Source organism: Panthera uncia, chromosome B4, assembly GCF_023721935.1.
Source record: "Panthera uncia isolate 11264 chromosome B4, Puncia_PCG_1.0, whole genome shotgun sequence".
Taxonomy (NCBI): domain Eukaryota; kingdom Metazoa; phylum Chordata; class Mammalia; order Carnivora; family Felidae; genus Panthera; species Panthera uncia.
The window spans coordinates 34853265-34867763 of record NC_064809.1 but is presented as its reverse complement, the minus strand read 5'-3'; the positions used below and the strand labels follow the sequence as shown (position 1 = coordinate 34867763).

The 14499-nt window shown below is 47.3% G+C and overlaps 1 protein-coding gene across 4 annotated transcripts in view; it reads left to right on the top strand.

Moving 5' to 3' along the window:
• The window catches only part of CACNA1C (calcium voltage-gated channel subunit alpha1 C), a 658891-nt gene that overhangs the window by 51761 nt on the left and 592631 nt on the right, over positions 1–14499 (top strand). For all 4 annotated transcript variants that reach the window (XM_049627025.1, XM_049627026.1, XM_049627022.1 and 1 more), the window contains exons 2-3: positions 6845–7175; positions 11781–11886. In XM_049627025.1, coding sequence (XP_049482982.1) covers positions 6845–7175; positions 11781–11886 — 437 coding nt within the window. The remainder of the gene's footprint in view (positions 1–6844; positions 7176–11780; positions 11887–14499) is intronic.

Sequence of the window (14499 nt, the reverse complement as noted above, 5' to 3'; positions counted from 1 at the left end):
GAACTGGCTCACCAAAAGGACTGGGGCTCTGGTATAATTAGGAAGATGAGGAATCTGGAAACCATTGTGCCAAGAGCTGGCTCCAGGATCACACCACCTTATCCATGTTCCAGGTATCAAAAAACCATTGCCATAGCCTTGCCGGCCCTATAGCAGTGAAATAGATGCTCTCCCCAACAGACTTAGTTTCAGTTCACTTCTTGAGTTGGCCAAACCCCATAGTCACTTCAGGAAGTCCAGCTACAGGGGATATTGGAAATTATAGTTGTTAGCTCTTTTGCCTCTACAGGACAGGAAGGCACAAGTACAGGGAGGTTGCAAGAGCCGCTGAGTTTAGTCAATCCACCAGTCTACCCCATCTGCTGAATGGGGCTGAGCCAGAGCTGACCCTTCTTTGCCTGAGCACCCCTGGGCTTAAGATGGACAGGTCATCGGGTATCTTCTAAGACCAGGGGACAGTATCTTCCCTTTTGAGTTTCCCAGCTATCTCTGTAATGTTCTAGCTAGAGAAGATTAATGGCCTCCTGCTTTCTAGTTATTTGGCCTTTAATGGGCAGAGAAAGCACGGTTTCTGTTTCAGGTTGGCTGCTACACTCTTAAAGAGAATGTTGGCGCCTGGTCACTACAGTGAGATGACAGACAGCAAGAGCTAAATGGGCTTCTGCGAAGATCTCGGGTGACACCCTGGCCTGAGAGAAAGCATTTCCTTTGCACAGTAGAGATTGCTAAACGAGAGGATGGTTAGGCCTTTAGGAGGAAATGCATTTCTGGTTCTCTCTCTGCCAAGTGTCAACTGCTACTTCTTGCTCTCCATAAATCAATCTGGGTTGTGGTTGTGTGTTTAGAGTCTGGTCATTAGTGGTGACCTCCTTGGTGCATGGATGAAGGTGCTCGGGCTAAGAAGGAGGTCATGCTGTCAAAGCACATCTGCAGCACTGTACATTTTTCCACACACATGGCTAACTGGGAATCTCTTTATGGTGCCGGGGGTTTGGTCATCTTTGTTCAAAGGTGTATGGAGGCAGGGGAATGGGGAGTGCTACTTATTTACATTGGAGGATTGGGGTTGGGGGCTTTGAGAAGGAATTATTTAAGCCCAAACCTGAAGCGTGAGAAGGAATTACCAAGCCAAGAGCAGAGGGAATAATGTTCTAAGTATGTGCAAAGGTACTGTGGCATATAAGAAGTGAGTGTTTGTGAGGAGTGAAATGAGGCCAGTATGTCAGGACTGCATTGGACCAGGCTGAGAGGGGAATGAGATGAGAGAAGTGGCCAGGGCCAGCCTATGTGGGCTTCATAAGTCATGGCAAAGAGTCCAGATTTTGAAGAGATTTATGTAGAAGAATGACAGGAACCTGATTTATGATGTATATTTTTAAAAGGTCACTCTGGCTGCTGCATGGAACTTGGATTGGGGACAGGCAGGAAAGGAGAGAGAAATGTCAGGGGGCTACTGCAGCATTCTGGGCAAGAAATGGATGGAGGTCTGGACGAGGGGGGTGGCGTGGGAGATGGAAGTCATTGCTCACAAACTCTTCCTTCAGAAATCTCCCCTATAATCACATCCAAGAAGTTAAGTGGGAGAGCCTGAATAAGCCCATGCTTTAGGGCGTAGGTGGGTTGATTCCAGCAATTTCTAATGCTTACCTGTTATCTGCCTTCATCTGTATCATGACCTCATCATAGTGTAGTTGTTAGCAAATAGATATTAAGCATCTTTTGCAGTAAGGCCTGGGATCAGGTGCTTGGATGGAGATTGATTAAAGGAAAAAAAAAATCAACTTTTTCATCGCTGAGCACCTTCCAGGTCCCCAGCTCCATGCCTCACTCATGGGGGTACCAAGGAAGCATAAGCCACTGCCTCCTGACTTTTTTTTATCTTTACTTGAACCTTGCAGAGCAGAATGACATATGGCTGACCAGTCTGTGCAGGGGTCTTGCCCTGGTTCTAGTCCCTTGGAGAAGCAGCAGCTCTGTGTGCAGAGGAGGGAGCTACTGTCTGAAGTCAGGGGATCTGGGCCATTTGACAAATGGGAATCATTTTCTTATATGTGAGGGGCAGGTGGCTGTTGTGGGCACCCACCTGTTTGTATGTGGCCTGATCTGCTCTCGGGCTTATTCAGGGATGAGCACATCAGTACAAATAGTTTAGTAAGGCAGGAGCCAGAGCAGACTTAAACGGTGGCATCTTTTCAGCTGGCAGCCAGGAGACAGAGCTTTGAATCAGCTTTATAATTTGAAAATTGGTCTCTTTGCATTCGGTGGTTATTTTGTGCTAACAAAAGCCATCAGGGACACAATGCTGCTTGCCCTTCCTCCATGGCACTGCTCTGGGTTCAAAAATGTGGAGCCTAAGATGGTGATTTTCCATTCCTGGTATTCTTGGATAGTTGTGCCCCCTTATTGAGTGGGACCTGGAGATGCTAATAGAGCCTTGGGCCTGGGGAGGGAATCATCCCAGTGGATGGGGGAAAGTTGCTTAGAGGAGAGGAGGCTAGGCTGGACCTTGGAGCACAGCCCTTGTGGAGACTAGCCTTGTGGGGCCTTACCTGTCTCACCTGTGCGTGGCTCTGTGTTTACTGTGGCAGTGCCTTAGTCATGTCACATGGCTGTAACAATGCTCAGAGCTTCCAGGACCAAAATAATGAAGGCTGTTTTTTTTGTTGTTGTTGTTGTTGTTGTTGTTGTTGTTGTTGTTTTGTTCTTTGGCTAGGGAGAGGTTGACATTCCATTTTTCCCTATGGACTTATTTGTATGTGCTTTCTCCAGATGGTGTGCTCCAGAGAGGTCCTTGTGCTCTGGGAATATAAATAAGGTCACCCATGGTGCAGGGTGGCTCAGAAGTCAGCTTGCCAAGACATGGCTTTCAAAACCACGTATTGGCTCTGTGGAGCCACAGTCATCTTGCTCTCAATGTCAACAGCTCAGGGTGCATAGGACGTAACCCCCCCCCCCCCCCCCCCCGCCCAACCCCACAGCCTTTCTGAGGCAATGGATGTGTTCTCATGCTGGTGCTTCCTGCCTTCTTCCCAGGATTGCTTGGCTTTTCGAACTGGCAAGTGGTAGGAGAGAGGAGGATTAAGACAGTGCTTAGGAGACAGTATGAAGATTAGAGTTTGAAGACAGTGATCTGCGGGAAGGTGTGAGGTGCTGAGGGCTTGTGAGAAGAGAATTGGAGTCTGGAGAGGCTGACAGTGGTGGAGACATGGCTGCTTTTATGCATGTGAGGGAGAAGTTAGTCGAGGAACTAAAATAGAGTCCATTAAGTGTTGTCAATGCCAAGCAGAGAGTCTAGTAAGGAAAAATTATATACCACAGATGGAATGGATAACATTAGAATTCCAACCCTGGTGGACCCAGTAAGAAATGAAATCAGGCCACTGTTTACTGGTCATTCCAACACAGTTGATAGAAAAAGGGACACCTTCCCCTTGCATTCATCCCAGAGGCACCCCAAGGGTTACTGAAGGGGCTAATCACGTAGTGGAATCCTTCCTGTGAAGATCATACCAAACATGAAGGATGTTCTTAGGTCAGAAATGCAGCCCCTTCGGGTCCTCTGGGTGGCTCAGTTGGTTGAGTGCCCGACTCTTGATTTTGGCTCAGGTCATGATCTCATGGTTCGTGCATTTGACCTCGCATCGGGCTCCGTGCTGACAGTGTGGAGCCTGCTTGGGATTCTGTCTTCCTCTCTCTCTCTGCCCCTCCCCTGCTCACTCTCTATTTCTCTCTTTCAAAATAAACAAACTAGTTAACTAACATTAAAAACAAACAAAAAAGAAATGCAGCCCCTTCACCATCAAGGCCCACAAACCCAGTAGGAGATGTGTGCTCTGCTCGTGGCCATGGTGGTGGGCACACACGTGTATATGCCTGTGGGGTACATGTGTGAATTCTGAGGAGGCGGAGTATAGTCTAGCAGTTAACTATGAGTGCTGTGCATGCTGCTGAAATCTCTCATTGTCTCACTTTGTGACCTTTAATGACTCACACGCTCCTTTGTTTTCTTATGTGTTAAATGGAGATACGAATGCTTCCAGCTCTCATGCTTCGGGTGCCCTTATTAATTCAAATCCTCTCTTCTAGTTTTTTCCTCTGGGGTATTATAAGAAAGTGAAGGCCCAGCCTTATTGGGGGCCTTCCTTGCTTTATGCCTATGATCCACACAGTGAGTGTGGGGAGGGCAATGGCAAGGTACGTGAGAGAGAAGACTTCTCATAGGAAGTATTGGGTTCTCCATGATCCTGACATTCCAGTTAAAATACTTTACCCCTGGGGGTGCAGCAGCTGCCCAGAGCAGCTGGAGCAGAGGAAAAGAGGAAGGTGAACGGAATATATGGGGAGGCAGGAGTCAGTGTCATGTTGAGAATATAGCCATGAATTGAGTATAGCAAAGAGGCAATTTTCCAGGCCCTGGGGACTGGGGGTGGGGCTCTAATGCTACAGCGACCAGATGGCAATAGTGCAGGAGACAACTGTCGGGACAAGAAGGCTGTAGACCAGCTGGTACTAAAGAAGAACTGATGTGCTCATCTTGGTATCATAACAGGGGTGGTAAATTCGTGGCATCTGTGATACCATTTCCTACCCTTTGTGCCCATGGCAGACATCACTAATCTATCACAATATATTTTTCTTTGTAGTCAGAGAAGACTCTGAATCCTTTAGGTACAACCTTTTGGGCAGTCAAGTCAATCAGTTGGCATAAGAGTGAAAACTTATTTACTGTCTGTCACTGGTGTGATGATGGAAAGGACATAGATTTTGGAATTTAGCAGAAATGACAGTCCAGACAGGTACAAGCTTTGTTGTATTGAGCAGGCATATTGGTCAGGTCTTTTTTGGTTGCAAAGGATAGAAACTCAATTTGAGTTAGCCCTGAGTTACTTAAGTAATATATAACCCAAAGGCTCAGGGTAAGGCTAATGTCAGACATGGCTAGATGCAGGAGACCGATGAGGTTGCTAGAGTCTGTCTCTAGGACAGAGTATGTCTGCATTCTGTCTGGCTAAAATGGGTCATTGCTTATCCCCTGTGGGGAGACAGGGCTGGTGGTGGTGGTGATAGGGTCTAGATAGCAGGTCACAGTGGGAACAAAAGTTATACTGAGGGTCAAACACAGAAGGCTCAATCCAAGATAAGAGTAGGGAGAGGTGCTAAGTGTTCATCTGAATACTAGTGAGTTGTGGCGAGGAGAGGGAAGGGGCTCCACAAGGCAGTTTGTTTTGGGCCCAGCAGTTTCCCTGGAAGAGCCTTGTGTATACTGAACAGAGAAGAGGGTCATTGTGAGGAGGTTTGGAGGTGACATGCATATGCAACTGCTTTGCTTGCTCCAGCTACAGTCGCTGATGGCAACTGATGTGGCATCCAGATGCCAGGCTCACTGCCCCACACTGCCACCCCATTCTCTGCTGCTACTCTTGATACTGTGGCACCCAACCAGGTGACAAGTCTCCAGGTCACGCATCTGTCCTGGGGCATTCAGGTCTGGGCCCAGGCTGAGCTGATCCTGGGTGAACCTTGTAGGATTCTAGGGTGAGGAATCCAGCTGATCAGACTGCAGAGTGCCCAGAAAGTAAGCATTGTGTCTTGGGGGCAGTCTCGAAGGCTCTAGGTGCCTTTAAACCAGAGAAGTGCAGATGCCTGTGTTCTGGATTTCACTGGTTTCTACCCACGTTTCCTTCCTGACAGTGTCCCTCTACCCCACCCTGTCAATCCTTGTCATACAGAGCTCCGTTTCCCAGATATCAAATGCTATATAATGAATCACCCCAAAACAAAGTGGCTGATAGCAGCAAACACCTTGCTGTCTCCCACAGTTTCTGTGGGTCAGGAATTTCTTGGGTCTCTCATGGGATTGCAGTCAGATGGTGACTGGAGCATCTGGGGGCTGGCTGGGAGTCTCTCTCTTTGCATGTGATCTCTCCATGTAAGGTAGTTTGGGCTTCCTTACCACAGGGCTTACACTGCATATTTTGGACCTAGTTTTAGAAGTGATGTACTGTCATTCTGCTGTACTTTATTGGTCAAAACAGTCACCCGAGACAAATCCCATTTCAGAAGGAAAGGACATAGGCCCTCTTTCTTAATGGGAGGGATGTCAAAGATTTGCTGACATAATTTAAAACCACTACAGGCCCCTACCCCCTCGTATCCAACCAACACTCATTGCCTAGATAGGTTTAAGGTACCAGGATATAATCTTACTTTGGTCCAGTGCCTTTCTTTTATTATACTATTTTTATTTTTGGAACTTGGGTAGAGACCTGAGTGAATTACACTCTTCAGTTCATTGTACGTTTGCCATCATTGCTTCATGCAATGACTCTCATTCATTCACTCATCCATCCATTCTTCCTTTGTATCCCCATATCCTACTTTCCTTTTTTACTCTTAACTTTCCTTAAACAAGCATTCTGTTATATTTATGAATATCCTTTATTTGCATGTGTTCTTATAAATATGTGTTTTAATAGACATATCTTGCACATGTACTGTTTTCTGTGTCCTCCTTTTCTCCCTTGCTTGGTGCTCCTGGGTGCATACACGTATCATACATGCATGCTGTAATGCATACATCTTATGTTTTGTCGCCTAAAATGAATCAGTGAAACTAGAGAGGAGGAGTGACATGTCCAGGGTCACACAGATGAATTGCAACCAGAATAGTTTTCCTGACTCTTTTTTTCTCAGCATCACACATTAATGTTTTCATGCGTCATCTCCCAGTTTCTTGCAATCATTTGAAATAAGATTTTTTTAAAAATCGCAAGTCTGGGTTCCTTTTCCTAGCTCTCCTGTTTTCTCCCTAGTAACTGCCATCCTCTGTCCTCTCCTCCTGCAGGTTCCAACTATGGGAGCCCGCGCGCAGCTCACGCCAACATGAATGCCAATGCGGCTGCGGGGCTCGCCCCCGAGCACATCCCAACGCCCGGGGCAGCCTTGTCCTGGCAGGCAGCCATCGACGCGGCCCGGCAGGCTAAGCTGATGGGCAGCGCTGGCAATGCAACCATCTCCACCATCAGCTCCACACAGCGGAAGCGGCAGCAATATGGGAAACCCAAGAAGCAGGGCAGCACGACCGCCACACGCCCGCCCCGCGCCCTGCTCTGCCTGACTCTGAAGAACCCCATCAGGAGGGCGTGCATCAGCATCGTCGAATGGAAATATCCTTTGTGCTCTGGGTTGGGCAGGGGGCCCCTGGGAACCCTGGCGGGGCGAGCCCCACAAATGCCACCAGGTAGTGAGCTGTGTTGGCTGAGCTGAGCCTACAAAGTGGCTCTCAGACCTACTGCTTCTTCATCACTGGGGTGCTGTTTGAATGCAGAATTTTAGGCCCTGCCCTAGACTTGATGAATCAGGATGTCTGGGGACAGGGCCCAGGAATCTGCTGGAATAACAAGCAGGGTATCTTTTTCATATATTTTTTCATACGATAAGCAACATTTGAGAAAATGATCCTAAGAGGTTATGAAATATCATCTCACCCAGCTGAGCCTTTCCAGGTGTGTTGGGTTAATAGTGGTTACATGCTGCTACTCCATAGCCTTCTTTACCTCCCTTGTTATGGCACTGGCGTAGTTTGATGACCTCCCCTCTCTCTAGTGTGAAAGAGCCCAAGAGGTGCAAGACGGTAGTGGTCAGTGACCCTGGTTCTTGGTTCAAGGCCTAGGAACAGTGGTTCTCAAACTTGGCTGCACATTAGCATCACCTGGAATGTTGTAACAAAATACAGGTGCCTGAACCCCACTCAGGCATAATTCTAAAACTCTCCACATCATTCTGATGTGTAGCCAAAGTGGAGAATGCTGGCCTGGAGGTTTCAACACAGATCCACTTTGTATGTATAGAGCCCAGTGAGTGGGTCCTTCAGAGAAAATGACTTTGAAGGGCCAGACTCTCACTGTGGAATTATAGTCCCCTTAATGTCCTGGGAATTGTGGGTTGGTGGAGATTGATAGGAGCTTCAAGATCAGTAGGGCCACCTCTGACTTTCCCCAGTGATGACATTGAACTCCATATGGTCATATGGTCAGTGACAGACAGGACTAGACCTCTGGCACTTAGTTTTGGGCATTTCCATAATAAGAGTTCATGCAGGCAGGGCTACCATGTCTTCCGGGGCTCAGGATGGGAGTGTTTGGTGTTATTCATGACTTTCCATAGAAGGATTTAAAAGTCTTGGGTAGTGGTTGAAAGGCAAAAGAAGATGGCTCCGGAGAGAAGATCTTCTGTTTAGCAATAAATGTCAGTTCTATAAATGTTTGAGCCCCTCCACTCAAAAATAACTTTATGAGAATGCAGTGCAAGCTGGCCGTCTGTCCTGAGTGGCCAAGCATGCTTCCAGTTCCCAGATGACTGGGTGAGAGGCTCGGCTCCGCACAACCTCCTTATGCTGCTGTCATAACTGCTCAGTCAGAACCACAGAGTGGGAAAGGTGGGGGCCGTGCGGGTCAGGCTCCCCCAAAGGGGAGGGCACTGAGGCCTGGAGAAGCTGAAGAACTTGGTCAGATCACATAGCCTGCAATGGACAGAGCTGGGTTTCAAATTGAGGTTCCCCAAGTCCCAGATCCATACATTTCCCATTCCCCATGCACCCATAGTATAGAGGATAGGTACCAGGGTAGATGTTCAGGGGAGCACCATCCAGCCCACTGGGACACAGTGGCACCTGGATCTGGAGCCTGAACCACTCCCATCATGGCCATGCCTCCTGTGTTCTTGAGTGGTCATGGGTCCACTTTTCTCATCTTTAATAGGGAATAACCAGAGAATTAACAAGGGCTGCAGAGTCCGTGCATGTGGAAGCATTTTCAGAAAAGCTATGTCAGGGGATGTATTCAGTGAGTACTAGTTAACTTCAAGTCTGTTCTTCCCCTCCTGGGATGGACAGCTCCCTGACAAGGAGCACTGAGCGCAAGATGAAGTGCCAGGTGCCATAGTAGCCTGGGAGGAAGGGAAGAGGGGAGATAGCAGTACACAGGGCATGACGGGGAAGTGTGGGAGAATGGGGGCTTTGTAATGAAAATGTCTGATGTGTTGTCCATGGAAACTGGTCAGAAAGCCCCACGAGGCCTGAGTCTGGGATTCATGAAAAGACCCTTGACTGGGTCAGCAGCAGTGTTAACAAGGCAGTTACCTGGTGTGCCACCTGTGGACCCAGCCACCTCACTGCACCCCCACGCTGGGCAGAAGGGTGCTGCAGCCACACCACCTGGGTGACTGTGCCCTCCTCGCTGCAGGAAAGGAAGTGGGCCCAGCCTCAGCAGTGCTAGTTGGGTAGCATTCTTAGATTGCCTTGGAAGGGTAACTGGACAGGTAAAGAGATGGTCTGGTGTATTAGCTAGTCAGTGTTCCTTGAAAGAGTGGAATCTGATGCTGTCATTAAGAAGGGAAGACAGTTTTAAAACGGGTCTGGCTGCCACAGGGTGATATAGTACGCCTCCAGGTCTCAACCTGGGTTCTCCACTCTGCAGCTGATGGCTTTTCTTATCTGCCTGATTGGTTTCTTTACACATTATCTTCTCTAGAAGTAGCAGGAACTTTTAGCATAAGATGATGGATGGATAGCCTGGATTGGCAGAGGATGTAGAACTGATAGTGTAAGAGACACCCCAAGCTTAGCCATCACCCACTTTGGTGGAAGGAACAAGTTGACATTTGAGGATTGGATGCATGAGGTCTGGCTCAGCTGAACTGATGTGCTATCACCCTGGTGGGAGGAGCACAAGGGACCAGATGATGGGAATGAAACTGAGCAGCCCCTAGGTCGAATGTCACTTTCCTAAGCAGATGGGGAAAGGGCTAGAAGGGAAGAGGTTTTGTGATAGGAGGAATAAAGTGCTAACTCCCTAAAAATGCTTTAGGGTAACTTTAGGATATATCAGCATAGAGTAGTCCTTACAAACTCAGACTTTGGAACCAGACTTCCTATGTTTGAATCCCATTCTGCCACAGGCTATGTGATGTTGGGCAAGTTAACATCTCACCTTTCTGTGCCCCACTGTCCTCATTTGGAAATAGGGATGACAATTTTATACTCAATAACTCAGGGTGTTTGTATGGAGCAGTTAGAAAAGAGCCTGGCACAGAGTACGCTCTCAGATGTTAGCTACTGTCCTTCCTGTTGCCATCACTGTCATCATTGGCATCACCACTGTTATCACTAGTTCCTTGGCCAACTCAAGGGGCAGCACATATTGGAAAAGATAGTCAGTAGGTCTGTTTCTGGACCTGGCTCTGCTATTTGTCAGCTTGGAATCTGGGAGAGGTTGTTTTACTTTCTGTACCTGTCAGTCTGGGAGGTTAGGCAGGTCTGCCGCCTACCATCTTGTGGATATCAAGGCACACGTAGAAAATGGCAGCCTTCATGAGGTATGCTGGGTAAATGGACCCTCAGCTATGCCCATAGGGCTGAGGGGGATCAATAACTAGCACAGCAGCTAAAGCCTTGACTAAGATGCTTTCCAGGCCCAGAATTGCCCTGTTAACACAGGTCAGAGGCCATTCAAGGTAGGAGAATGAACCCTGGACTCTGTAGTCAGGGAATCTGGGTTCTAGTCCTGACTGGGAAGTACCTGCTGTGAAGTCTTGAGAAAGTTTCTCAGGCCTTCTGGGCCTCAGAGGTTTGGACTAGATAATCTCTAAGGTCTTTCTCCGTGCTTTGATTTATTAACTTTGTGAGTATAGGTTTCCCTGGGAGAGGAAGTTGGTCCCTTCTTCCAGGATTCCCATCCTCTTTCCCTTCCTCTTCCTGTTAGGTCCCATGGGCAAGCCTGGAAACCTGGCAGTGTTATGGGGGTGGGGGGAGATGGGGCTGGAAGAGCATAAACTGGCCTTCCTCTGAAGTTTCCCCTTTCTGGCCTTCATTTGTGGGTGCAGGGTAGAAGGACCCTTATCATATTAGGTCATTTTTTTCTTGAGAATGTGTTCTTTCTGGAATTTTGATAAAGAAATCTGGTACAAGAACTTCACCGAGTGCACTGCCATTGGTGAGTGAACCAGCTTGTCCCTCTAGATCCCAGCACGCGCCAACGGAAAAGTCATGAAGATCTAGATGTCAGCCTTGCCCACTGAAGGCAAGGCCTCCACAGACTAAAGAGCGGTAAGGTATTCCATGTGGAGCTGTGTCTTGGAGCAAAGATGGCTGTCCTGCCCTAAATGCACAGGATACATGCTGCTGTGCTCTTGAGGGTCCAGAGCCCCCAGCCATCTTCAGGTTCTGTGGAAGGTGTCAGAAGATAAAGTAGAAAGGGGAAAAAACACTCTAAACTTCAGATTAAAAGATCTGAATCTCCAAATTTCAATGAAAAATCTTGAAGTCAAGTCTGCCTTAAATCTACTATGTCACCTCTCCCAACCATAGCTTGAGTCCCCGGGTGGCAGCGTGGAAGCCACGGGAAAAGAGGTGTCTAGGGGACAGCCTGTCCCAACTGGAGCAGGCACTGCTCTGTAAAAGCACCCCTGAGCACACATGAGGGAAAAATGAAGTCCAGTGCAATCTAAATAAATAAAAGAAGAAGAAAAAAGTTTTTAGAAATGTGTGTTTACTCTGGCACGCGACTGGCCTCCACTGCTTTTGACATATTAGGAAAAATTTTGGCGGGGACCCATTAGAAGCACTTTAAAAGGCATATGTTTCTTCTCAGAATACAAGGGGCTTGGAATGTATTGTTCAAACAAAATTCTTATGAATCTTTGATTCATTTTAAAATATATATGTGTATGTTTGTTTCACTTATGCCTTCTGTGGCCTTGACTTCCTTAACTCCCTTCCTCAGACCATTTGAAATAATTATTTTACTGACTATTTTTGCCAATTGTGTGGCCTTAGCGATCTATATTCCCTTTCCAGAAGATGACTCCAATGCCACCAATTCCAACCTGGTAAGTCCACCATCCCAAGTCTCTGCTTTTCTCCCTCGGTGCAGGACTGAGCTTGGATCACATGGATTCAAGGTGGAATGTGGGGAGAAGTGACATGTGTGTTTGACATGCGCAAAAGTGCTGCCACGCTCAGATCTCAAGTGCTATTGCTGTCTATTCAAATCAGCACCTGTCTTATCACAGCCTGTTTTCAGAAAAAATATTCCAATTAGGTGGTGGTGAGATGTGTGCTGTGTGTGTGTGTGTGTGTGTGTGTGTGTGTGTGTGTGTGTGTGTGTTGAGGGCTACAAAATGTGCTGCATAAGTTGCACGTGCAGGTGTTTGCAGGCGCAAGCTTTCATCTTCGGTCATTTGTTACTTATTTTAAGCGACTGTGTCCCATTGGTAGGGTTTGCTCAGGTGATCTGTAGTATCACTGCACGAGAAGTAATTTCTAGGAAGCTTTTAGGAAAGTTTCCTTTTGCAGCCAAGATGTATTATTTAGTTGAAAGGGTTTTATTTTCTTGGGAAAGGCGGCTTTCCATTTGGATTGTTGGGAGGCCAGTGCTGGCAATTTGGGGTTAGAATTTGTCCATGGAAAAAGCGCAGAGTGTGTTTACTTTTGGCTGAGCGTGAAGTCATTACAGAGGCCTTTGCTCTGTCTGGGCATGGGAGGAAAAGAGCTCTGGAATGCAGTTGGCAAAATCAGGGCACTCCAGGATGCCTCTGCTGCAGGCGGTAGGAAGATCCTGCCTCTCTCCCCCTCCCCCCGCAGAGACACCATAACTTTTCCTGTAATTCCCACCAAGTGCATCTTTTCCCCTCATCAGCACCTTCCTCTAATTAGCGAGATTGGGCTGTCTGATGAGATCGTTTTGAAAAGAAGCAGGAGGGTTACAGAATTCTCCTTTCTGTTGTTGCTGGCTGCTGATGGTATCATGGGTGTAATTCTTTTGCTTTTTAACCTTTGACATTTTCTTTGGCCCCTTCAGCAAATAGATCTGATGCACATTTGAAACTTCTCCCCTGTTTTCCCCAGTTCTGACGATTGGCCCCAGCTCCATATTGGGTAAGATGTTATGGTGTGAGCCGGGCTGCTGCGTCTTATGGCTTGGCTTGGGCTACGTGTTGGGGACAGGTTCCCTAGCTGGCCAGTGAGCTCCGAGTGATGACATGGCCAGAGTCAGCAGGCAGGCAGAGCATTAGCAGTCCATGCGGCCTTCTGAGGCGTGACCTTGTCTCTTAACAGGCAAGAAATCTTTACTGTGTCAGAATAAATACAAGCAGGAGTGTCTCCCAAACGGCCCTTGGAAAAGCTGGAGCATCTTCCATCAGTTATACTTGTCTCTGTGTCCACCTCCCTCCCCCCACCACAGCCCTCCCGAAACCCCTGCAGCATAGCACTTAATCTGCAACTTAAGAAAAAAAAAAAGAATCTGTGTCTTATTCTGAAGCCAGTGAAGCTTTGGGTGTACTCTAGGCAAAAGCAGTGGGGAAAGTGGCTAGAGAGTTTGTGTTTATTTTATGCCCCAGCCCCTCCTGTGGAGCTCCCTGGGGGGATTAGCAGCACAGAGAGGGAAGCCTGGGCTGGCTGCATGGGAACAGAGGGGCTGGCAGGACAATGAGGGGAGGGGTTGTGTTGGACTTACCGTGGAGCTGGGGTGGAGGTCGCGGAGTGCAGAGACTGCTGGAGGGACAGTGGAGTTTTAAAATCACACCACAGAGTGATGGAGGTGTTCTAAAGTGGGATGGTAGTATGGTTGCACAGCTGTATAACTGCACTAAAAATCATTGAGTCATATATTTAACAATGGGTGATTTTTATGGTATGTAAATTATACCTCAATAAAGCTGTTTTTATAAAAAAGCATAATACCAGCATGGAAACCCAGGCCTTTCAATGCCTCCCAACATCAGCTGCTTGTTGCTCTTTTATACCTTGCAAATGAAGGGGAGGTTAGATAGGTGGAGGGAAAGGGGTGATGGGGACAGCCAGTGAAATTTTTCAGTGACATTACACTAGGAGTTTGGGCAGGGGGGTTGCAGAGCAAAGTGTGAAGGGTTGAAAAGGGGCTTCTGCGTGCTAGATCAATTCCCACCTCTTTCAAGCCATGGCTTGGGCAGTGACTTACCAAATGAAGGAAGCATGATAGCATTTCCTTTATCCCAAATACAAACACACACAGATAGACACATAGATACACACACAAACACACAGAGACATGCACAGATAGACACAGACACGCACATGGACACAGACACACATACAGAGACATATACATACATAGACACACACGGACATACACACAGATGTATACACAGACACAGACATATGTGCAGGTATATTACACAGACATGTAGACACATACACAGACGTACACACACACAGACATACACACAGATGCACACAGTAGACATACACATAGACATATACCCACAGATACACACAAACACATACATGCACATATACATACACAGACACATAAACACATAGACACACACACATGCACACACTTCTCTAATTCGGCTCCATTCCTGAACTTATATATATGTATGTGTATGTGTGTGTGTGTGTGTGTGTGTATATATATATAATTTTTTAATTTTAATTTTTTTTTAGCAAGAGCCTGCATT